We start from the raw sequence: 26,247 nt of genomic DNA, 5'->3' as shown, positions 1-26,247 counted from the left end.
AGTGTATAAAAAATGGTGGACTTTGTGGAAGAGCCGCCAAATTTCAAGTATTTTTGTAAATAGTGCCATCACAGATTTTGTCCATTACCTCCCTGGTGGCCATTTCCAATATGGCCAGCAACCAGCTGCATTTGGACATATTGGACTAGATTCATTTGTCAATATGTCCATAAATAATTTGTACATATAACCCAATGATGGCTTAAAATATTTGAGGGTGTCTGGAAAACACTATTTAAAAAAAACTTTTTACAAACTTTGTGTTAAGGCTAAAATGTCTTCTCATAAAAGTATTTGTTAAAATGGGTTATCTGTCTCTCTGCTGGACATAATACGTTCCTATGTGATTTTACCTAAAGTGATGTGTACAGGGCAGGTTTCCTGTCATTTTTCATCAAATGTACACAAAACAGAATATCATATGACATATTGCAGTCAGTAGACTTCAGGGAACACACATTTTACTTTTTAGAGTGTGTACATGTAAACTATTGGAACTAATCGTTTTCACCACTCTTCCACTAAAAGTTTAAATGATACGTATATATGGCATTATTGCGTTCTCCAGACCCCAAATATTTTAAGCTGTCGTTGGGGTGTCTGCAACAATTATTTATGGAGATATGGCCATGTGAATCAAGTCCAATATGGCCCTGTGCAGCTGGGCCATCGCATGGTCATCATATTTCTAATGTTGATCATTGAAAGAATGTAGCCAGCTACATTTCATAATGTTTTCCTTGAAGTTAATCTGGCATTTTACTGGAAAAAAGTAGGCTGGCTACAACAAGAAAAGTACAGGAGAAAAGTAGCTACACATCAGTCAGAGCGCTGTCTACTGATAGAATTCCCGTTAGTGCATCCAAGTGGAGAAGTGCAACTGAAGCACAACATTTGTCTGATGCCGAGCAGAAATTCCAATAAGAAGTTTACAAAACTCAGCAAATATTTCTATTTGTTTTATCTTTTTTTTCGTGCAGAATGCAGAATCTGTTAACGCGACCCCTAAGTTTAACTTGCTAGTTATCTAAGTAGTTGAATTAATTTGGTGACGGGGCATCATATTGTGTTAGCTTTTTGCCATGTTTGAGAAGTCAAAGCCCTTTGGATGAGTTATTTGTACAGCTGCCACTCTTGATTTACATGAATTTTTTCTTGGCCGGTCTTCTCCTCCCCCTCTTGTCCTGAGCAGAGCAGACAGCCCTGTTGCCCTAGCGACTCCAGACTCCACACAGACACAGCATGTACACATTCTGCTCCAGAGCCAGTACTGTTCTTCCTTCAGACAGGCATGCATTAAAATGTTGTTCATTTTCACAAAATGTTGTTAATTTCCATAATACCTCTTGTTCACATTCGCTTGTAAATGTCCAAACTCACCAAAAATGACATTCGGTAGCTCCTACCTATATATATATAACTTTATGAGCTGGATTACCTGTCTGCAATTTGTTTATTTTGTCTGCATTCATTGGCATATTAGCTAGCAGCCTCCATGGAAATTCCACATTACTTCTGCTAATTTTGTTAGCTTTCTGTTAATAGATGCCCAATTGTCTTTTTTTGCATTTTTTGGAGCCCCCTTGTGTACTATGCCTGTACTAGAGTATATCCCAGGAAGAGATAAGGACGGTATGACGATATGAAAATCTGAATACCGCCCAACCCTAAACGTTACAAAGTCATTTTGATATTGTTTGGAAGGATTTTATCCTATTTTCATCTAACAGGAATTCTGAATGGCAGCCATTTTATAAAAAAGCCCACCCTGGTTGTCTGACACACTTACCAGAATGCCTCCATCTTTACAACTTTCCTTAAGGTACACTACATGACCAAAAGTATGTGGAAACCTGCTCGTTGAGCATCTCATTCCAAAATCATGGGCATTAATATGGAGTTGGTCCCCCCTTTGCTGCTATAATAGCCTCCACTCTTCTGGGAAGGCTTTCCACTAGATGTTGGAACATTGCTGCAGGGACTTGCTTCCATTCAGCCACAAGAGCATTACTAAGGTCGGGCACTGATGTTGGGTGATTAGGCCTGGCTCGCAGTTGGCGTTCCAATTCATCCCAAAGGTATTCGATGGGGTTGAGGTCAGGGCTCTGTGTAGGCCAGTCAAGTTCTTCCACACCGATCTCAAAAAACTATTTCTGTATTGACCTCGCTTTGTGCTGAAACAGGAAAGGGCCTTCCCCAAACTGTTTCCACAAAGTTGGAAGCACAGAATAGTCTAGAATGTCATTGTATGCTGTAGCCTGAAGATTTCCCTTCACTGAAACTAAGGGGCCTAGCCAGAATCATGAAAAACCGCCCCAGACCATTATTTCTCCTCCACCAAACTTTACAGTTGGCACTATGCATTGGGGCAGGTAGCGTTCTCCTGGCGTCCGCCAAACCCAGATTCGTCCATCGGACTGAAAGTTGGTAAAGTGTGATTCATCACTCCAGAGAATGTGTTTCCACTGCATTTCACGAAGCTTCTGAAGAACAGCTATTTTGCTGAAGTTGCTTCCAGAGGCAGTTTGAAACTCAGTAGTGAGTGTTGCATCCGAGGACAGACGATTTTCGCGGATGACCCATTGTTGCTCCTAGACATTCCCCCTTCACACAACAGCATGTACAGTTGACCGGGGCAGCTCTAGCTGACAAATGGAGTTTTTGGAAAGGTGGCATCCTATGATGGTGCCACGTTGAAAGTCACTGAGCTCTTCAGTAAGGCCATTATATTGCCAATGTTTGTCTATGGAGATTGCATGGCTGCTTGCTCGATTTTATACACCTATCAGCGACAGGTGTCACTTATTTGAAGGGGTGTCTGCATACTTTTTTTGTGTATATATTGTATCTATTTAGTATTAGTGTACCAAGTTTGACACTTGTATCACAAAGTGGAACGAGCTCTGGTATATTTGGTTCTTAGCCACTGGACTAAAAGTTGTTTCCATGCTACAGATGACTCTACAGCCATCGACAGACTTCTTTCTATCCTGCACGCTTGTTACTCTTGCTCCGAAGATCGCGTTAAAGATTCCCTGAGATAAAGTGAGAGTAAAAGATTCCCTGAGATACAGTGAGAGTAAAGAGAGAATGAACCGGGAGAGGGAGAGAGAATGGAGCAAGTGCGAAAAAATGTCATTTCCAAAATTAGAAAGTTCAATTAGCGTCTCAAACATGATCCTTCCAGTGAACTATTTGTATTTTCCAAGACTGAGAGTAAAAATAAAACCTTCAGACCAAATCAAATGAAATCAGTTCAAGGCGACTGTATTTCACTTGCCGTATTTCATCAACATTTACAAATAGAGCAATTATCAGCGAGAGTAAGGGGACCTGGTCTGTTTCTACGGTTATGCCTTTTATGTGTGGCACAGGAGAAAGCACAAAGATAATCATTAGAATTGGCAGCACACTCGACAGACACAGCAGCACAAGGACTACAGTAAGTCTTGTCCCAGCTGCCGTGGTAACGTTAATAAAAGGAAGAGTGTTGTTCAGACGACCCAAAAGGAGGCGCGTCCACAAGAAGGGGGCGGGAGGCAGAGGAAAGGGGGAAAATGTGGGGTGAGCAAGATAAGAGGGACCAATTGAAAGGGAGACGGGGAAAGAAATAAGGGATAGAGGGGTAGAGATCGGACGGGAGAGGGAAACTGCATGGGATTCTCTCCAATTTGATAGGAAGAGTGTAGAATAGAAAAGCGGACTGGCGGTGCACGCACTAAGCATAGCCTGTCGACCAGAGCACTTGACTGCGCTCATTCAAGAAAAACACACGCATACAAAAACAGACACACACACACAGAGGAAGGGGCTGGGAGCCGGGAAGGCAACCCAGGACGAGAAAAACCGAATGGGGCAAAACGCGTGAGTTTGAGAACCAACAGAAGTCGCAAGGGGGAGCGGGGGTATTCCAGAGGGGGGGGGGGGGGGGGGGGGGGGGGCTCCAGACAAGCGCCAGCCAGCCAGCCAGCCATGGGAAGCAGAGAGGCGGGAGAGAGAGAGAGGGTAAACCAGAGGAGCGTGTACCCAGCAGGACACAGACCCTCACCAGCAGCCCTGCAGCTTCCCAACACCAGACGGCCACTTATCCCAGAGATGCGGGATGAGAGGGGGCCGGCTAGCTAGCTCTCGCTCCTGAGCAGTTTAACCAGGGGTGGGAGGGGGTTGCAGTCCACAGATGTGGTCGTTGCGGAGGACCATGGGGCCGGGTCCATCACGGGGTGGCTGTTTGCTCAGGTGGCTGGGGTTGAAAATATGCCGCAGGAGCACGCTGGTGTTCGCCCTGCTCTGGTTCGGCACTTGGGTGTTCCTCAATGGCTTGGTGTTTGTGCATCGGACCATCCTCTCCGACTACTGCACGGATGACAAGAGCAAGAGGATACTGCAGAGAGTGGTGAGTAGCCTACGGGGGATGGAGGGCTCACGCTTCTATTTTGATGTTGACACTGAACTTGAGGTTAGTGTGTGTTTGTGTGTGTGTGTGTGTGTGTGTGTGTGTGTGTGTGTGTGTGTGTGTGTGTGTGTGTGTGACAAACATGCCACAAACCACATACTAAGCAAAATAATATAACAGGTTAAGATACTGTAGAGTACACAGATTCAAATATTGACTGATCCAAACAAACTGACTTGGAAATAAAATATTTTCTCAGGGTAAAGTTATTTATTCAATCTGTCTTGGACAAATACCTTTTTAATTCCACCGACCAACACTCACGCAATTAAGCTGAATTGACTTAACTGAATCACAACTCCATTGAAGAGCATTCCTAAGCAGTATTAGACAATAAACCTCCCTTATTCTTAACCTCCTCTGGGCTACTACACAGCAAATTAGCCAGTGTTATAAACATTTTATTTAACACGGTGTGTTATATCAACGCTGAAAGTGTCAAGACTGAGGACCTATATAGACACCATAACAGTGTTAAATTAACACACTGCTCTGTGTAAAGCCTTATTCAAATAGCTGTTTTAAAACTGAGTTCCTTGCCTTCTGAGTAAATTGTAGATTTACCACCCATGACTGTATTTGTTAGTGAGAGAGACATGGTTGTTGTATTTGGACTTCAGCAAGTGATATCCTAAGTGAACATTTCATCATAATGTTATTTTTTTATGAACACAATTTAACACTGGTGTGTATGTATGTATGTATATATATATATATATATATATATATATATAGATAGATAAAACACTTTGTGTTGATTTAACATGCTGTGTTATTTAAATAAAAAAACACTGGAAAATTTGCTGTGTGTATGAAGCCTATCATAATTATGCCTTTTAATACAATTGCTCTATGTGCCCAGAGTCCACAAACAATCCCAATGTTTACTTAGGAGACATAATTATCTCTGCACTGCCATGCTCTCTACCAATTACACAGACTAATGTTTCAACCCCAGCATCTTTATGTAGCCCTAGAGGCGTTTCACGGACTATGCATTTCGTGGACTGCAATTCTGTCTGGGATTACTTCTTGGTTCTAAAGTTTTCACATAAATCTCCCTTTGAACCAGTGGATTACACACAGTATTGTGTGTGCGATGAAATGGTGGAAAGGTGCCAAGTTTGCAGCATTTTTCCTGAAGGGAATTCCACTTACAGGGTAGAATTAAAAGATTAAACAAAAGTGACAAACAAACGTGACGAGCAAATATGAGACATGGCTGTAGAAACAGGTGCCTTATAGTAAATCGACACGGTTCTATGACCACAGTTGCTTTTATACAGTTCAGTTGGTAAAAATCCAATAGGATAAATATTTGATTGTCTATGCCTATTTGTGTACAATCTGCCCAATCAGGTATACAGTGCCTTCAGAAAGTATTCACACTGACTGACTTTTTCCACATTTGTTATGTTACAGCCTAAATTTAAAATGGATTCAATTGAGATTGTGGGTCACTGGCCTACACACAATACCTCATAATGTCAAAGTGAAATTATGTTTTTCGAAATGTTTACAAATTAATTCAAAATGAAAAGCTGAAATGTCTTGAGTCAATAAGTATTCAAGCCCTTTGTTATGAAAAACCAAAATAAGTTCAGGAGTAAAAATGTGCTTAACATGTCACATAATAAGTTGTATGGACTCACTCTGTGTGCAATAATAGCGTTTAACATGATTTTGTAATGACTACCTCAACTCTGTCCCACACATACAATTATCTGTAAGGTCCCTCAGTCGAGCAGTGAATTTCAAACACAGATTCAACCACAAAGACCAGGGAGGTTTTTCCAATGCCTCGCAAAGAAGGGCACCTATTGATAGATGAAAAAGACAGTGGATATCCCTTATCCCCTATCAATACACCCAGTAACTACAAAGATACAGGTGTCCTTCCTAACTCAGTTGCTGGAGAGGAAGGAAACTACTCAGGGATTTCACCATGAGGCCAATGGTGTCTTAAAATAGTTACAGAGTTTAATGGCTGTGATAGGAGAAAACTGAGGATGGATCAACAACATTGTAGTTACTCTACAATACTAACCTAAATGAAAAGAAGGAAGCCTGTATAGAATAAAAATATTCCAAAACATGCATCCTGTTTGCAATAAGGCACTAGAGTAAAACTGCAAAAACTGTGGAAGAAATTAACTTTATGTCCTGAATCAACACAATCTCACACTAAATTCGTACAAATATGTACAAAAAGTATTTCAGCAGATTTTGTGTGTTTTTGTGTGGCTTAATTTGTGTGAAAATAAATGTTTTGGGGGGCAAACTTTTGAAGTTATTAGAGCAATGCATGGTGGGCAATGGTGTTCTACACTGCCTTTTTTCGTGTCCCACATTTATTTATATATAAACAAACGTGTTAACAACCCACTATTGTTAATCAACCAGGTTGTCACCGAAATCATTATAATATAATAGTAGCCTTTCATTTTTTATTAATGCCAATACGGTTTTCTATGCTTGGGATACTGGTGCACTTGTAGTCAGAAAGGCTGTTTTTTCGTGTAGGCATCAGTGGCCTACATGATTTTGTTTAAAACACATTTCATATTTTGTGGAGCCTGCATTACACTAATTTCTTCATAATGCATTTAATACAAGGCTCCACTTTTTCGTGTTCATTACACAAAGGCTTTTTGGGGGGGGGGGGTATCGATGAAGGTATTTGATTGGGGAATAGGGATACATTTTTATGATGGGAAATTATAATACACACTATTATACACGCACACAAACACTTAAACACATATACACACACTCACTTTGTTTGTACTCATGTTATAGCCAACTCTTGATTTTTGTCTGAATTATTTGTAATAAAATATTTTTATCTAGTTGTCATGTATTCATTATCTTTAACTGGTTAAATGTTTGTAGTTTGCCTCTTTCAGTAATGATTGACACGGTTAAATAGTCATACATCTCTGCTTGATTTAGCTTTTGATATATTTGGCATTTGTAAACATATTCTGTATTTCCACTGAAGAAAGCAATAAATAATCAACACACTACTGGAAATAAAAGGACACCTGTTATAAAACGAAAATAGCTCTCCGTAAATAAATGGTGAGAAATGCTCAGTCTGAAGCCATTCGGCTATAATAATGATAGAAGTTATATCAGCTTAAAAAGTCTGGGGTATAAAATGTTGGGCAAAGTGATATAGGAGAGTTTGACTAACTTGAGTTCAGTCTTTGCCAATGAGAACCAAGAGCGGCCTAGCTTCGTCCTTCATGACTGGGAAAGGCCTAAATTCTAGGCTGTAGAAAATACTACATCCATCTCTTTAGATGTGTAACCTTTATTTAACTAGGCAAGTCAGTTAAGAACAAATTCTTATTTACAATGACGGCCTACCAGGGAACATTGGGTTAACTGCCTCGTTCAGGGGCAGAACGACAGATTTTTACCTTGTCAGCTCGGGGATTTGATGCAGCAACCTTTCGGTTACTGGCCCAACACTCTAACCACTAGGCTACCTGCCGCCCCAGATCAGGACAAGAGGGATCAACAGTGATTGATATTACTGGTTTCCATCCTTAAAAAGGATAGTTGTGCTTTGCCGCGTAACACACATCATTTGTCTACCCATATGATGTGGTTCACTGTCAGGTTATTAGATGTATAAGCTTCAGTAACAAAATAACATCATGGTTGTAATAACACTTTAAACAGGCTGTTTGTAAATGTGTAGAATGTGTTTGTTTTGGGTCCACACTGGTAAGTTTACTTATGTAAATGAGACAGTCACAGAGGATTTTCTGCTGAATAACTGGTCAGGGTATAGCACTTTCCATTCAGCTTCAGGCAACTTTGGTGTGAGGCTGGATCACACCTGTAGTGACTACTTCTGTCCGTCACACCCATTGTTGCTTCTCCATTGTTCACTAGATACATCAATGTAATTACACCCAACGCAATGTTGAAAAACACAATGTTTTTATACCACATAATTAGACGTGAGCTGGACGTGGTCACTACGCTGCCACCAATGTAGCGGAAGAAAGTGAAAGCTGCAACAGGGACTCTAACCAAGGCTCATACGTGGCAAAGTGAGCTCTAACGGCCATTGACATGAAAGCCTAGTAGGCTTCTGAGCAGAGGCAGTAGGCCTACAATGCTGGCATATGCCTTGCTACAATAGCCTAAGTATATAACATGATCAACACGACCGCAATAATCATCATGAAACGGCCTTGGAAGTGCCATAAGTGTAAGCCAACATAATTCATTATTTTACATGAATCTGTTTAACTGCATTGATATGGCTTAATTGATCATAGTCCAGACTCGTTATAGTTGCAAAAACCATGCAGTAGCACCAAGGGAATTGAAACCAAACATTTTTTTTGCAGGTCTTCTGTGTCCCCACATTAATTGGTTAATTAATTTCCCTTCATGAAAATGAATCCCAATTCCCCAATAAATGCAACCCTCATAAAATACGACATCGCACTAGTTTCCTATTGTAGAAAACAGCATTGGTATTAAATAAAACATTCAAAAAACATAAGGCTACTATTTTCTTAATAAGTATTTTGTTGATTAACAATACTGAGTTGTTAACATTTTTATATATATAAATAAATGTGGGACACAAAGAAATGCAGTGTAGAACAACATTTCCCAAAATGCACTGCTCCAATAACTTTCAAAAGTACCCCCCCCCCTCCCAAAAATGTATTCATATGAATGAAGTCGCACAAAAATGTGTTTTTCCCTACAAAAACACATGAAATCTGCTGAAATACTTTTTGTATATATTTGCACGAATTGAGTGTGAGATTGTGTTGCCCGAATACAAAGCCTTATATTTGGGGCATATCCAACACATAACTGATTACCATTCTTCATATTTTCAAGCATGGTGGTGGCTGCATCATGTTATGTGTATTCTTGTCATCGGCAAGGACTGGGGAGTTTTTTAGGATAAAAAGAAACGTAATGAGCTAAGCACAGGCAAAATCCTAGAGGAAAACTTGGTTCAGTCTGCTTTCTAACAGACACTGGGAGAAAAATTCACCTTTCAGCAAGACAATAACCTAAAACACCAGGCCAAATATACACTGGAGTTGCTTACCAAGATGACATTGAATGTTCCTGAGTGGCCTAGTTATAGTTTTGACTTAAATCGGCTTGAAATTCTATGGCAAGACTTGATAATGGCTGTCTAGCAATGATCAACAAACATATTGACAGAGGTTAAAGAATTGAAAAAAGAATAATGTGCAAATATTTTACATCCAGGTTTGAAAATCTCTTAAAGACTTACCCAGAATGACTCTCAGCTCTAATCGCTGCCATAGTTGATTCTAACATTTATTGACTCAGGGGTGTGAATACTTATGTAAATGAGATATTTCTGTTCCCATTTTAAATACATTTGCTTCAATGACAAAAAAAGACAAAATGTGGTAAGGGCAAACACTTAACACTTAAGTACCAATTGCTTATAGCATTGCTACATCATTAAATCCCAATGAATCATTTTGGTAGGGAAGCCTGAACAAACAAAATACAGAAGGTAATAATAGCTAGATTTTGTATTATGATTAAATGCAGGCAATCCATTGTCTCCCTTCAACATGTACTCTGCCAACTTCATAAATAACACCAAACATGCTTTGAAATAATGCAGCCAGTCTAATTTATCATCAGAAATTAGCACAAAATAGGCAAATAGTGGTTGTTTTTGCTACAGGCCATCAGTCATTTGTTTCTGGTTTTGGCTTTGCTGCAGGGCCTTATGTTGGCCAACCTCAAAAAGTATCCCACTCTTTAGGGTCAAACTGACCAATGATTTACTGGTCAGCAATGGCGGCCAAGGTAGGACGCAAGTAAAAACGCCCCAACTCTGTATTTGCTGTCTGAGTCTATATTCCTATTCAGACAAAGTTCCTGTTCTGTCTGATTACATTCATCATTATTTGTTTGCATTAGTTGCAACACAATCATAGTATTCATATTATGTACACACATACAGTACTCAGTATTTACTCTGAGTACATTCTGGTAAAATGTACAGATAAAAACATGTTAAGGCTAGGCGTGTGTAGATTTTCACATTTTTAAGGGACATTTCATCATGGCCTATAGATTATTTAGCTTTTAATCTACATTTCATTGCAAAGGAGGCTATATATATATATTATGTGGCTTGAGGCGACCACTGAGGATTGTAGCTAAATTGTATATAATGTAACAGTGAAGTGTATTTTTAACTAAGCTACTAGATGAAAACTATCACACTGATACCTTGTGAACCTATTACTACAACCACACACAGTGAAGGCAGCAGGTAACTTTGTGAGCGGACCTTGATGGAAATGCCCAATATCCTGATGATACAGTTGAAGTCGGAAGTTTACATACACTTAGGTTGGAGTCATTAAAACTGGTTTTTCAACCACTCCACAAATGTCTTGTTAACAAACTATAGTTTTGGCAAGTCACTTAGGACATCTACTTTGTGCGTGACACAAGTAATTTTTCCAACAATTGTTTATAGACAGATTATTTCACTTATAATTCACTGTATCACAATTCCAAATGGGTCAGAAGTTTGCATACACTAAGTTGACTGTGCCTTTAAACAGTTTGGAAAATTCCAGAAAATTATGTAATGGCTTTAGAAGTTTCTGATAGGTTAATTGATATCATTTGAGTCAATTGGAGGTGCACCTGTGGATGTATTTCAAGGCCTGCTTTCAAAATCACTGCCTCTTTGCTTGACATCCTGGGAAAATCAAAATAAATCAGCCAAGACCTCAGAAAAAAAGTTGTAGACCCCCACAAGTCGGGTTCATCCTTGGGAGCAATTTCCAAACACCTGAAGGTACCACGTTCATCTGTATAAACATTAGTACACAAGTATAAACACCATGGGATCACACAGCCGTCATACCGCTCAGGAAGGAGACGCGTTCTGTCTCCTAGAGATTAACGTACTTTGGTGGGAAAAGTGCAAATCAATCCCAGAACAACAGCAAATGACCTTGTGAAGATGTGGGAAGAAAACAGGTACAAAGTGTCTATATCCACAGTAAAACGAGTCCTATATCGACATAACCTGAAAGGACACTCAGCAAGGAAGAAGCCACTGCTCAAAACCGCATAAAAAAGCCTGACTACGGTTTGCAACTGCACATGGAGACGAAGATCGTACTTTTTGGAGAAATGTCCTCTGGTCTGATGAAACAAAAATAGAACTGTTTGGCCATAATGACCATCGTTATGTTTGGAGGAAAAAGGGAGAGGCTTGCAAGCCAAAGAACATCATCCCAACCGTGACGCACAGGGGTGGCAGCATCATGTTGTGGGGGTGCTTTGCTGCAGGAGGGACTGGTGCACTTCACAAAATAGACGGCATCATGAGGAGGAAAATTATGTGGATATATTGAAGCAACATCTCAAGACATCAGTCAGGAAGTTAAAGCTTGGTCGAAAATGGGTCATCCAAATGGACAATGACCCCAAGCATACTTCCAAAGTTGTGGAAAAATGGCTTAAGGACAACCAAGTCAAGGTATTAGAGTGGCCGTCACAAAGCCCTGACCTCAATCCTATTGAAAATTTGTGGTCAGAACTGAAAAAGCGTGTGCGTGCAAGGATGCCTTACTAACCTGTCTCAGTTACACCAGCTCTGTCAGGAGGAATGGGCCAAAATTGACCCAACTTATTGTGGGAATCTTGCAGAAGGTTTGACCCAAGCTTAAGGTAATGCTACCAAATACTAATTGAGTGTATGAAAACTTCTGACCCACTGGGAATGTGATGAAAGAAATAACATCTGAAATAAATCATTCTCTCTACTATTATTCTGACATTTCACATCATTAAAATAAAGTGGTGATCCTAACTGACCTAAGACAGGCAATTTTTAGTAGGATTAAATGTCAGGAATTGTGAAAAACTGAGTTTAAATGAATTTGGCTAAGGTGTATGTCAACTTCCAACTTCAACTGTATATACAGGGACTAACATTGACCCAATATTGCTATGGTTTCTTGATGTGCAGTTAAGCATATCTACAGCTTGGAACAACTTCTCACATTGGTAAGTGGGCATATACACTCATTTCATCACTTCTCAGCTGGCAATAGGGACTTTGTGGTTTAGATAGCATCACGTAGCTGTGCTTCAAAGCCCGGAGCAGACATGAAAGTGTCTGGATGTGTTCAGGACTATTGTCTATCTGTGAGGCGTTCAGTCAGAATAATCAAAGAACGGTATCATCCTCTGAGGATTTCCTCAGGTACAGTCACATTTGTTTGTCGAGTTGCAATATCCATGAAATCTCTTTTCTCATCCATAATGATAACAGACAAAAGCAAACGAAGGGAAACAAAACAACAACAACAACAAATGTAGACAGAACTGAACTTCAATTTGAATATAACCTAAAAAAAAACTCATTGGAATGCGTGTTTACTTCCTTATCTAACCACATAAAGACCCACAACACCACCCCACACCTAGTTGTGCTACTGTATGTAATAGATAGTACTAGAAATATGAAAGTTTACAGGTTCCGATGTTGGATCTTAATTTGATCACCAGGTTTCAAGACAACTTTCCCTGCAATGCAGGACATTTTGAACTTGTAGTGTATTTGAGGTTTAAAAAGGCATCTGCGCTTTGTAATTCCCACCTTGACTTGATTTTCCCTAAAGAAAAACGTATCAACCCTACAAAAATGTCCATTCATTATAATCCACCTAATAATTCAAATTTCCCGTTGCTACAGGATTATTTTACTGCTCTAGCAAACTGGCACAAATTAAGATCCTACATCTATCTGAATGCTAAATTAACAAACTAAATCATAAAGGATCCCATTCAAAAGGCTATGTTGTGAGTCCTCTTTTTAAACAGTGGAGCCATCTTTTCGGAGGTCTTTTGGCAGCCTTTGCCAGTTGAACAAACCCCTTAAGATTTTTACTGCACACCTTAATAGCTTTCTGCTCCAGGGCTTACACTACAGCTTGGCTATTTTATTCTTTATTTATGCATTTAACCAGGCACAGATGGCAATGCCTGGAGAGAGGGAGTGGTGCCAAGGCCACTTCAATGTGAATTCTAATGATGGTTGTGTTTCATAGGATAATTACAGTACGCTACTGTTTTAAAAAGTATACATTATATATTGTGCCATCTGTAAAGTAACTGTAAATATGACATTGTGTTCCTTTTATACCATGCCATTGTGAATAATATGATTGGTTAATAATATTGTGATAATTCCACATTTTGTTGTGTTACAGCCTGAATTTAAAATTGATTATCTTTTGATTTTTCTGTCACTGGCCTACACACAATACCCCATAATGTCAAAGTGGAATCATGTTTTTTGAAAATGTTACTAATTAAAACCTGAAATGTCTTAAGTCAATAAGTATTCAACCTCTTTGTTATAGCAAGCCTAAATAAGTTCAGGATTAAAAATGTGCCGAACAAGTCACATAATAAGTTGCATGGACTCACTCTGTATGCAATAACAGTGTTTAACATGATTTGTTAATGACTACTTCATCTCTGTACCGCACACATACAATTATCTGTAAGGTCCCTTAGTCGAGCAGTGAATTTCAAACACAGATTCAACCACAAAGACCAGGGAGGTTTTCCAATGCCTCGCAAAGAAGGGTACTTATTGGTAGATGGGTAAAAAAAGAAAAGCAGACATTGAACATCCCTTTGAGCATGGTGAAGTTATTCATTACACTTTGGATGGTGTATCAATATACCCAGTCACTACAAAGATACAGGCGTTCTTCCTAACTCAGTTGCCAGAGAGGAAGGAAACTGCTGACAGTTACAGAGAGTTATGGCTATTATAGGACAAAACTGAGGATGGATCAACAGCATTGCAGTTACTCCACAGTACTAACCTAATTGACAGAGTGAAAAGAAAAAAGCATGTACAGATATAAAATATTCTAAAACATGCATCCTGTTTGCAATAAGGCACTAAAGTAATATTGCAAAAAGTGTGTCAAAAAAATGTGTCATGTCCTGAATACAAAGTGTTATGTTTGGGGCAAATCCAATACAACACATTACTGAGTACCACTCTCCATATTTTCAAGTATAGTGGTGGCTGCATCATGTCATGGGTATGCTTGTAATCGTTAAGGACTGGGGAGTTTTTCAGGATAAAAAAAAACGTAATTGAGCTAAGCACAGGCAAAATCCTAGAGGAAAACCTGGTTCAGTCTGCTTTACACCAGGCACTGTGTCACGCCTGTTCCTGTTCCTCCCCTCCGGCGTACGACGTTGCCAGAGTACTAACCACCGGTCCTGGGATTCATCATTATACACACATGGCTCTCATCATTATGTGCACCTGTGAATCATTATGGTTCACACCTGGACTCCATTACCTTCATCATTTCCTCCCCTTTATATGTCACTCTCCTAGGTTCACTCACCAGTTGGTATTGTTCTTGTGTATCGGCGTACTGCCTTATGTTAGTGTCGTGTTCTTGGTTTTGTTGTTTTATTAAAACGTTTCACCTGCACCTGCTTCCGACTCTCCGCCCCATCATTACACACTGGGTGTAGAATTCAATTCTCAGCAAGACAACCTAAAACATAAGACCAAATCTACACTGGAGTTGCTTACCAAGAAAACAGTGAATGTTCCTGAGTGGCTGAGTTACAGTTTCTTAAAAGAATAATGGGCAAATGTTGCACAATCCAGGTGTGTAAAGCTCTTAGAGACTTACCCAGAAAGACTCACAGCTAATCGCTGCCAAAGATGCTTCTACTCAGTATTGACTCAGGGGTGTGAATACTTATGTAAGTGAGATATTTCTATATTTAATTTTCAATAAATTTGCAAAAATTTCAAAAAACATGTCACTTTGTCATTATGGGGTATTTTGTGTAGATGGGTGAGCGATTTTTTTTTTTTAAATCCATTATGAATTCAGGCTGTAACACAACAAAATGTGAAATAAGTCAAGGGCTATTAATGCTTTCTCCTATGGAGATGGAACAGGTCAGAAAAATAGAATATAATATTAATATAATGTATGTGGTAACTTTTGTGTTTTTTATTATGTGCTAGTAAACCGTCTGTTTGAGATCAAAAACAATATGACGAGGGCTTGAATCCCACAGCTAAGCGATCAGATCATGCAACACTAGGCTACTGAATAAAGGGGTTTAGTTTCCAAATAAGCAGCAATGAAGTTGTATATAGTGCATACATACGTAATTATGGGATACTAGTACTTCCAGTGAACTGGACTTCTCGATAAAACAGGCCACCCTCTCAGTGCCCTCAAAATGAATGTATTTATTGTTCTTCTTCGTTTAAAATGAATAAACACAATAAAGTCCACCCCACATTCACACTCCACACAATAAGAGCAATTATGGCTTGATGATTTACAGTACTGGCTTACATTGGCCGTGAGTGAGTCCAAATAATTATCACATTGTTCCCGCTTAGCAAATCGAGCCAAATGTATATAATCTAGGCTACAATGTATATATTTAAACGATTGTCTGTCGAATAATGGGGAACAAAAGATCTTCTCTGGACGTATTTGAGCATATCTTTGTTTTCAGACAAAGTTTTCCAGTGAGAGAAATCTTAGTAGAGCTAAGGCCACTGTTGTAGGACATTCCAGACATGCCGACTCTGACCAGTGCTTGGGCCAGACTGCGCTCCGCTCCACGGACCACAGCACACTGGTCCACTGCACTTTTCTTGTGTGAAACTTGTGAACTGTCATATGAACTGAAGCCACTACAGTTCAGCCATTTACAATAATTGTACAAAATAAGTATGCTTTTAATAACAGGAAACTAACCGTATTTATGACACATGCATTGAACTAATGTAATTCTGAGGGATTAGTTTGTTATTACATAAATGCCAAGGGACATTGCGTTATTTAGCTCCCTTACCCATTAGCTAATAAGATTACAGAATGGTGAGTACTGTAAAACCTATACTGCCACTTCTAGGTAGATTCTCTTCATAGGTAGATGGCTTCAGTTTTCAGAATAAGAAGTGTGTGTAAACAGGCAGCAGTTTGTGAACTTTGTCTGTTTGATTGAATCCCAGTCATAGAATAGGAATAAAACATAAATGGTGCAATTAAAAGGCAAATATTTGATAATAGAAAAGTGGACGAATCTTTGCAGTGGTGCAGACGTTTTGGTAAACCTTGCTATTGGGCTAAATGAAAAATTAATGTGATTAGCTTTTGTTGGGCCTTTTAAGGTCTATGTATTTGGACTTTAGTATATGGAATGTGCCCCAGAGATGGAGTTTGGGCATTGCCCAGCCAGCAGCGATTTCCCTGATTCTGATTGATGGCCAGCCAATACAATTTAATGCTTTGTTCATTGCCTTTTTGGGGATTTCTTGACATAAAATGTAAAAGGAGGAAAAGTACAGAAAGCAAACACCTGCTGATTATTTGTTGTTGCTGTTTCGACCCTGTAATCATGATGATGTGACTTGGCTGGTTAACCGAAGGTTCATTAATGACTTGGGCTACTTCAAAGTCTGGAGTGTGTTGTTTCCCTGAGCCCACTTATTCACGTCATTAGCTAGAGTTTGAAATGCCAAACAAACATGCTGTGGGCGTCAGCAGGGCTATTTATTGACTTTCACTCTTGTGTTGTATTTTGGCTTCTCTGTACATATCCACATCTGACAATACGACATGTGTAACTATAGCTGAAGCCATTGTTTCTCCACAAAGCAATTATATGTGCATTGTAAACTCCAATGCTTACACAAATGCAAGCAAAACCTCATGACAGAGTCCAAACACCACAGTGGGAAAGTTTACATACAAACAGAAGCTAAAAACAGCTGCAGTCTGAAATTACGCAAGTCCCAGGAAATCCAGGGAATTAAAATGGATGTGTGGAACTTGGATGCCTTGCTGAGAAGGAAAAAATAAAAGAAAATAGACGATCCAGCCTGGGCTAGATGCCTAGGCTGGGATATTATGGCCACGGCACCGGTTAGCCTACACGAGGCCGAGAGATAGCAGGGGTGCATTAGGGGCCTCAAAATAATTGCAGGGTTCTCTGAGTTCAGCCCTCTGGAGATAAGGGGAGGACACTTAGGCCTTTCAGATGGCTGCAATGACCGTCAAACTATGTGATACAGCTCAAGACAGGCCACTTTCATTTGTGTTGTCACCCAGCCTAACAGATAGCAAAGTTGGAGAGTAGGAAAGTCTGCCATAGTATGAGACTCAATATCAGGCACAAGCCAAGCAGAGATGGATGAGAATACTGTTCACTCTTTTTCATTTATTTTGTGAAATATACACTACTGGTCAAAAGTTTTAGAACACCTACTCATTCAAGGGTTTTTCTTTATTTTTTACAATTTCCTCATTGTAATAGTGAAGACATTTAAACTATGAAATAACACATATGGAATCATGTAGTAACCAAAAAAGTGTTAAACAAATCAAAATATATTTTACATTTTAGATTCTTCAAATAGCCACCCTTTGCCTTGATGACAGCTTTGCACATGCTTGGCATTCTCTCAACCAGCTTCACCTGGAATGTTTTTCCAACAGTCTTGAAAGAGATCCCACATGCTGAGCAATTGTTGGCTGCTTTTCCTTCACTCTGTGGTCCGACTCATCCCAAACCATTTCAATCTGGTTGAGGTCGGGGGATTGTGGAGGCCAGGTCATCTGATGCAGCACTCCATCACTCTCCTTCTTGGTAAAATAGCCCTTACACAGCCTGGAGGTGTGTTGGGTCATTGTCCTTTTGAAAAACAAATGATAGTCCCACTAAGTGCAAACAGATGGGATGGCGTATCGCTGCAGAATCCTGTGGTAGCCATGCTGGTTAAGTGTGCCTTGAATTCTAAATAAGTCAGACAGTGTCACTAGCAAAGCACCCCCGCACCATAATACCTCCTCCATGCTTTATGGTGGAAAATACACATGCGGAGATCATCTGTTCACCCACACCGCGTCTCACAAAGACACGGCGGTTGGAACTAAAATTCTCCAATTTGGCCTTCAGACCAAAGGACAAATTTCTTGGCCCAAGCAAGTGTCTTCTTATTATTGGTGTCCTTTTGTATTGAATTCTTTGCAGCAAAATCGACCATGAAGGCCTGATTCACGCAGTCACCTCAGAACAGTTGATGTTGAGATGTGTCTGTTACTTGAACTCTGTGAAGCATTTGTTTGGGCTGCAATTTCTGAGGCTGGTAACTCTAATGAACTTATCCTCTGCAGCAGAGGTAACTCTGGGTCTTCCATTCCTGTGGCGGTCCTCATGAGAGCCAGTTTCATCATAGCCCTTGATGGTTTTTGCGACTGCACTTGAAGAAACGTTCAAAGTTCTTGAAATGTTCCGTATTGAATGGCCTTCATGTCTTAAAGTAATGATAGACTGTCGTTTCTATTTGCTTATTTGAGCTGTTGTTGCCATAATATGGACTTGGTATTTTAACCAGGTGACTTCCTCATGAAGCTGGTTGAGAGAATGCCAAGAGTGTGCAAAGCTGTCATCAAGGCAAAGGGTTGCTATGTGAAGAATCTCAAACATTAAATATATTTAGATTTGTTTAACACTTTTTTGGTTACTACATGATTCCATATGTGTTATTGCATAGTCTTTCTTCTTCTACAATGTAGAAAATAGTAAAAATAAAGAAAAACCCTTGAATGAGTAGGTGTTCTAAAACATTTGACTGGTAATGTACATATGATTATGACACATGGACCAGACTTAACTACAAGTTGTTGTTATGTTAATTATTTTGTAACACATCTGCAATGAACATAAAACAATCACTAAATTGTAATGAAAATAAATAGTCCACAATCACAGTCAATTATTATCAGTGAAGTTACTGTTGAATTACATGTAACTGCATGTTATTTGACCAATTAATTCACTTCAATGTGTCACTACATTGTGTGCATGTGAAGTATGACCTATGCTTGTAGGCTTGCAATTTCAATGCAAGCCTGCAAGCCTAGAGAGGAAAGGGCGTGGAAGGACCAATAAACATTTGTGAGGGATGGTGATAAGAGAAACAAAACTATGGCTAACGTGTTAATGCCATGCCACCCAGTCAAGGCTATTAGGCATCTCGCTGAAATCTTGAGAGAATCAAGATGACAGCTGTTTACTTTGGAATGTAGGCAGAGAGGGAGTTTCTATGTAATCCCCCTAGGAACACTAATCATTTCCAACCTCTGGATGTACATCTATGCACTGAGACGTACAACAATCACATTAGCTCGCGAATCGGAGACATAAAAAGCAGGTTAAATAGAGGGCGAAGCTGTAGTGTAGTGGGATGTAATTTAATTCACCATCAACTGAAACATTTGCAGACAAATGTACTGCCTTGTGCAGGATTGTCCATTTTAATTTCAGTAGCTCAACAATACAGTGCCATTCCCTTATTAGGATGAGACGTGGACTACAAATCACATTTTTCAAATCTGCTGTTCACAAATAAACGTTGTTTCCTGCAAAATTGTTGGTGCCTCATCATTTTAGAAAAAAAAGATTTGCAAAAAAACAACAATGTTCTGTGACTCTGCCATGACAACCTTACTATCTACACCAAAAATAATTAGATTTTGTCTGTGTGTGTCTGTCTGTCTGTCCCAGTGTGAGGAGTACCGCGAGGGCGCCCTGACTGGTGACCTGTGCGAGGACCTGTGCGTGAGCGGCCAGGTGGAGTACAAGCGCTGCCTCTACTACGAGAATGGCAAGAAGGTGATCGAGGCTCGGTGGCGTGGCACTCCCGTGGTGCTCAAGTCCAAGCTGGAGAACTTCTCCTCCTACGAAAGCCTGGGCCTCCTGGAGTACCAGGACCCGGCCGAGGAGCTCTCTCCCCTGGACGTGGTCTTCTACGCCACCCTGGAGATCAGGAACTCCCTGGGGCTGGACATGGGTGGCAACGCCTCGCTGCCACCGCTGTGGGGCCAGAGGATGAGGGAGCGTGGGCGGCCCTACTCGCGGGCAGAGCTGGCATCGCTTTGGTCCCTGCTCCAGCAGGAGGAGTACGTCTTCCTGAGGGTGCTGCAGGACCTCAGCCGCCACGTGGCCAAGGTGCTGGGTTCCTGCGGACACTTCTACGCTGTTGAGTACTTGTCGGCGGGCCACGCCTGGGACCAGAACATATTCTCTCTGGAGGAGGTATCGGCGGGCCCATGGACGGCGAGGGACATGGTGCACCGCATCGCCCTCAGCTTCCTGGACATGGCGTGGCGCTTCGACAATGACTTCTCGCACCGCCTCCACCTGTGCGACATCAAACCAGAGAACTTTGCCATCCGGAAGGACCTTACGGTGAGCTGACCATGTTTGCACACATACACACACATACGAACATACTCACACACAGAGTACACTCATAGACACACACGCACATGCTTCAAAGCAATAAGTTGCTGACTCTTTCACACAGGAACGCTAAAACAGCATGGAAGGCTCGTTTGGAGAGAAACCTGTCATTAAAACCGTCCCAGAGCGGCTGCTGGGTACCCCTCACAGATCTGAGATCTGCTTTTCTTTAGTGGGGGGAGTTCAGATTCTTTCTGTGTAAACAAGAAAAGGTCAGATTTAGCTCCCTTTTTCATAGTAAAACAGTAATGATCCACACAATACTGCAGCACATTCATCCGCAGAGTGCAAACCGTTTGATGAGAACAACGCGCCATCTGAAGAATGATGAGGCTCCAAGTCGTTTCATTGTTTCCCACAAGGTTAAAAAACAGCCGGTTGTGCCATTTTTCACAATTATATTACGTTGCTTTTTAACATGGAGGAAGCCCATGATCCAGGCAACGCACCGAGGAATAGGATTAGAGATGTATTTAAATATGCTCGTTGGGGACACCCCCTATGCATTCAACGATATAAGTTTGTCTGAGTTTCACCTGAGTTTCTCTGTTTGAAACCTATGCTGACTCTGACCTATGAAGGACTGAGAGCAAGGTGCATATACACCTCACGTTGCATTTTTGTACCCCAATTGTGCCATCAGTGTGTCAATAATCAGTACAAAACGTGTTTTATTTCTGCTGATGGGTGATTCAAAGCATAGACAGATATCCAAATGAACTCTTTCTGAGTAGCCTAGATGAGACAAGGGGAATAAAAAGCGAACATCATTAACACAAAAGCATAGTGTTACAATAGAGGGTATTACAATTTATTAACAGTCCTCTCTGGTAGGCACCATTTTCATTTGATTTCCATAAAAATTGTAAAAACTTGCCAGGGCCATGAAGAATAAGCTGTTTGAGCAATCAATGAAAAACACATGTATTATCTTTAGAGTGAGTAGATTTATTTATATTTTCATTCAACTTGGCTTAAGTTGCTGTACACCAATTGCTCATGTTGGCGGCGGCATCCGAAACCGGAGAACATTAGTTTGACGAGGCCCTCGATGAGATAACCATTGTTATAAGGACATCATTTAGTTTGCATAACAGTTAGCATGCCAAAACCCAAATTACCTTTTGAAGTAAAAAAATGAAAACATGCAAGAAAAAAAGAAAGATGGAAGCTTTAATTTGGCTTGTGAATGTTCTGAAGCTTGGAAGCTTTAATTTGGAAGCTTTAATTTGGCTTGTGAATGTTCTGAAGCTTGGAAGCTTTACTTTGGAAGCTTTAATTTGGCTTGTTCTCTGTGTAATTGCGGGTAAGTTTACACTTTATCGACAGCATAGACAGTAAAAAGATGACGCTGTTTGAAATTAAATACAATATTCTCGTCCCTATTATGGTTTACATAAACCGTGAGCTCATTTGATAGTGTGGACAAAGACCAGGAGAAAGGAGAGGAGTCCTAAGGAGACTTGTTATTGTCTACGTTTCGGCTGCTGCGTCGTCAAAAAAAAGTATCCTTTCAATCCCTCCTTTCTTTTTATTTCAAAAGTACATGTATATAGCTCCAGGTGATACTTTGTTTTTTACCGTGCAGCTGATCCCTTATTTAGTGAGGAATCTGATCCCTTACTGATCCCTTATTTAGTTCTCATGTGATAATAAACAGAGGAAAGGAATTCTCTGTTTTATACTGGGGGGTATATTGAAAGGGTGTATTGTGTAGAGTATATTAAATGTTGGGGGGGGGGGGGGGTATACAGTATAGGGGCTATATTGTATATTAAAAGTATATTGGGAGTATATATTTGGTTGGCTTGCATCATTGCGTTAGCAGTGGTAAGTGATACATAGAAAGGATACCAATTACTATCATATCTGTCAGATCTACAGCTCCTTAAAGCGCTATGCTGATTTGGCTGGACATGATGAGTTGAAGAGCAATGTCGAGAATACCATCTCTTATTTTCACCGATCACCAAGGGCTCTATTCAGTCTGTGTCGCTGAAGCATTAGAGATTGCGCTCTAGAAATGTGAAGGTCATTTCCCGATTGAGCCGACATACCGTGAATGCAGTCTCCTTGACCAGAGAACATTGCCTTTAATTGTCAATCACGCTATGAAGCGCGACTTCCCGCGATACGGATTGAATGGAGCCCTTAGGATTCTTTCTACCTTTCAGAATTCGACAGTGACTTGTTTTTTTTTGTTGGCGTTCTGACGTGTTTGCTACAAATCAGCTGTAGCTGACATGAAGTGCTGCGGTGGAGTCATTCCTCACGGGCCGTCACTTAAGCAAAGAGGACGATTATAACAAGCCGTACAGATGAAACGGAATCCCAGCGCCTTTAAACAACAGCATGTGTGAAAATGTTTTTTGTTTTTTTTACTGTATAATTCCATGTCAATGAGATTCAAAATATCTCCCACAGGAATAGTTGCAATGTGGCTTTTCTTGATTTATTCCTTTTACCTAAAAAAAAAGAACAAGTGGTGAAGGTATAGGGAGATAGGCGAAAGTAGTGAACGTAAGTGAAGATACTGAAAATAAATGAGGCGAAATAAAATACATTTGATTGATTGATACGGATATTAAACCCGTGCCCTCTGGGGTCAATGTGAGCTCCGAAGTTGGCAGCAATGCAACTCGATCAGACTCCGGGCACTCACTCACCTCTCTCCGTGCTGTTGTGCAGGTGGTGGCTATAGATGTGGACATGGCTTTCTTCGAGCCCAAAATGCGAGACATCCTCGAGCAGAACTGCACTAATGACGACGACTGCAACTTCTTCGATTGCGTCTCGAAATGCGACGTGAAGACGAACAAGTGCAGCTCAAAGCGGAGGAATAGCAACCTGCAGGTAAGTGTGATTGCATCGAAATATGAACGTGATTGCATGTTATTTTCAACTCACTCTACATCTCACCATTAAGTCAGTTATTCAATTATTGGGTTGGTTGCTCCTCTGAAGAGCTAAACTGGAGCACTCAACTTTTAATTATTTTTAATTACGAATGTGTAGTTGAGCGCTTCAAGGAATGCTAATTGCTTATGATAACACTATGGAATTTCAGTGCATGATTATAATACAAGAACCAACCCAAGATAGATAAGACCTCAAGAGACTATTTCCCACTTTCGCTGTAAACACAGAAGAAATCCCTTTCGCTGTAAACACAGCAGATGTCAGCTTAAGCAGAAATCACCTTTACGGCCCGGGATTCAATACGATCGTGTTTTTTGTCAGCATTTTAAATGCTATGTTTCCGCGTTTGCGGAGACTACATTCACAGTTGACCTTTCAATGTTGTCCTTTCAATGTTGACCTTTCAATGTTGACCTTTCAATGGCACATTCTTCAAATCCCGGCCTAATCCGGCCTAAGACACAATGCAGTACAAAAGCGCAACATGACTGCAAAAGAGACAGGTTGGAATGTCTGAGAAATAGTGGACAAATTAAACTTTTTGGTAAATTAGTGGTGTTTGAATTTGTTGATAAAATGCGGGACATGATTGTTTGGTTGCTGGACAAAAGGCCAAAATGCGGCACGGTCCCACACAATCCGGGACATGTTGTCACCCTTGTCAATACCTAGTCTTTGACATAAAATGCATCCAATTGATAAGTTGAAATACTGTCGTCACTCATACTGCCGGATGCCCTGGAGAAGCGGAGAGCTCCCAGACAATGTCGCATACGTGATGACACCAGGTCCACCTCAAGGCCACAGGTGGCTGCTGCGAATGATACCTTTCCTCCGCTCCTGATCACTTATCGCAACCCTCGCTGACCCCTACCTCTCCATTGTACTGCCTGCCATCCAGGAGACAATGGTGGCTTTGTCTTTAAACGATTGCGGGGGTCAAGGAGACGATTTGTGTCTCGGGGGCTCTCGTCCCCTTCAAACAGGCGTGTAATAAGAATATGACTGATGATGGCCCCGGTGATAATGAAATAAGAACTAAGGAACAGTAGGTTACTCTCACAATGACCAACCCCCCTCCCCTTTTCTCTTGTCCACCCCTCTTTCTTCTCCTCTCTGACTGTCCACTTCTGTCATCCCCCCTTCCCCACTTTCCTTGTGTTTCTGACTGTCCCCTCCTCTTCTCTCTCCTCTCTGTTACCCCCCTTCCTCCTTTCCTCTTGGGTCTCTGACTCACCCCCTCTTCTCTCCTCCTTTCTTCGCTCCTCTCTGGACTGTCATCCCCTCTTCTCTCCCCCTCTCTTCTGCTCTGGACAGGTGATCTGTCAGAAGATCTTCAGGCCCTGGTTCTCTCCCACGCTGCTGGGCGCCAAGGCGGGCCTCCCCCTCCAGGTGGACCTCCAGCGGGCGGTGCAGGAGTGTGCCGAGACGCCCTGGGGAGAGGACGAGGAGCGTCCCCAGGCCCTCCAGAAGCGCTTGCTGCACCTCCTTACGCGCCTTCTCCACCAAGGGACCTCCTCTGAGCGTGGGGGCGCAGATGGAGAGGGCGTTCACTCCCACACAGCTCTTAACTTCTGAGACATTGCACTGTTCACCCTCACAAGAGCTATACACTGAAGAAAACAATCATATTGGCTTCATGAGAGTTATTTAAAGTGTCTAGATGTTTTGTGGTGTGGTTCCTGCGGACTGATACTGGTTGTTGATGTAACAAAAGATGCACTGATGGTGGTAGTACTGACTATGTGTCTTTAGTACCTACAGTAAGCAGACAATGGCAGTTTCTGAGGTAGAACTGCAGAATCTGCCAATAATTGGTGGTCTATCAAGCAAGTGGTTGTTATTTGAGTCATCATTACATTAAATAAATGCAGATACTTTCTTTGAACCCTTTTGTACAGTCGATCTATTACTGTGATCTCATGTTGATCACTAAGGATCTGCCCCTTTTCTTCAATTTCCACCAAAAATGACATACCCAAATCTAACTGCCTGTAGCTTACAACCTCACGCATTAGCCTACGTTAGCTCAACCGTCCCGTGGAATGGACACCGATCCCGAAGAAGTTTAATAAAAAGTGACTTCAGTAACAGTCATGCAGTATGACACACATAGCTTTTTAAAAATGTTTCCCAATATCTGTTTGATACCCGCTTGCGATCAACTAGCCAAAATCACAGCTGCCTGTTGTCAGATACGCCTTTTGTTTCAAGTAACATGTCAACACCTTCCAGGCTAATGGACGGGGAGAAGTATAGATCAGAAACAGCGCTTGGTTCCCACCGTCCGGCCCGGTCGCCTGTTCCAATGGGAAATGGCGATGCTGTCGTGCAAGTACTCCCCTTCTCTCTACAGTGGACTTTAGCTTCCAAGAAGATCAGGTTCCCTACGCTCGCCAGCTGGTTCACCACAGGATAGGGGGAGGAAAGAAGACGAAACCCAGGCTTTGGACGGGAAGGGCGGGTGGGATGAGGGGCAAAACCCA

At 41.1% G+C, this 26,247-nt stretch overlaps 1 protein-coding gene across 1 annotated transcript; it reads left to right on the top strand.

Moving 5' to 3' along the window:
• Positions 1 to 4,198: 4,198 nt before the first annotated feature.
• Positions 4,199 to 25,589, top strand: dipk1c (divergent protein kinase domain 1C). The gene is made up of 4 exons (XM_038997268.1): positions 4,199 to 4,393; positions 20,105 to 20,788; positions 23,531 to 23,695; positions 25,079 to 25,589. The coding sequence occupies exons 1-4, from the start codon at positions 4,199 to 4,201 to the stop codon at positions 25,337 to 25,339; spliced, it is 1,305 nt and encodes a 434-aa protein (XP_038853196.1). The 3' UTR covers positions 25,340 to 25,589.
• Positions 25,590 to 26,247: the final 658 nt, after the last annotated feature.

This window comes from Salvelinus namaycush, chromosome 7 (genome assembly GCF_016432855.1).
Source record: "Salvelinus namaycush isolate Seneca chromosome 7, SaNama_1.0, whole genome shotgun sequence".
NCBI lineage: Eukaryota > Metazoa > Chordata > Actinopteri > Salmoniformes > Salmonidae > Salvelinus > Salvelinus namaycush.
Note: the sequence above shows the minus strand (reverse complement) of the source record. Positions and strands in the feature narration are given on the sequence as shown.

Coding starts and splice junctions, on each gene's coding strand:
- dipk1c (XM_038997268.1), top strand. CDS start 4,199: ATGGGGCCGGGTCCATCACGGGGTGGCTGTTTGCTCAGGTGGCTGGGG. Junction 20,789..23,530: donor CCATCCGGAAGGACCTTACG/GTGAGCTGACCA, acceptor GCTGTTGTGCAG/GTGGTGGCTATAGATGTGGA. Junction 23,696..25,078: donor GGAGGAATAGCAACCTGCAG/GTAAGTGTGATT, acceptor TGCTCTGGACAG/GTGATCTGTCAGAAGATCTT.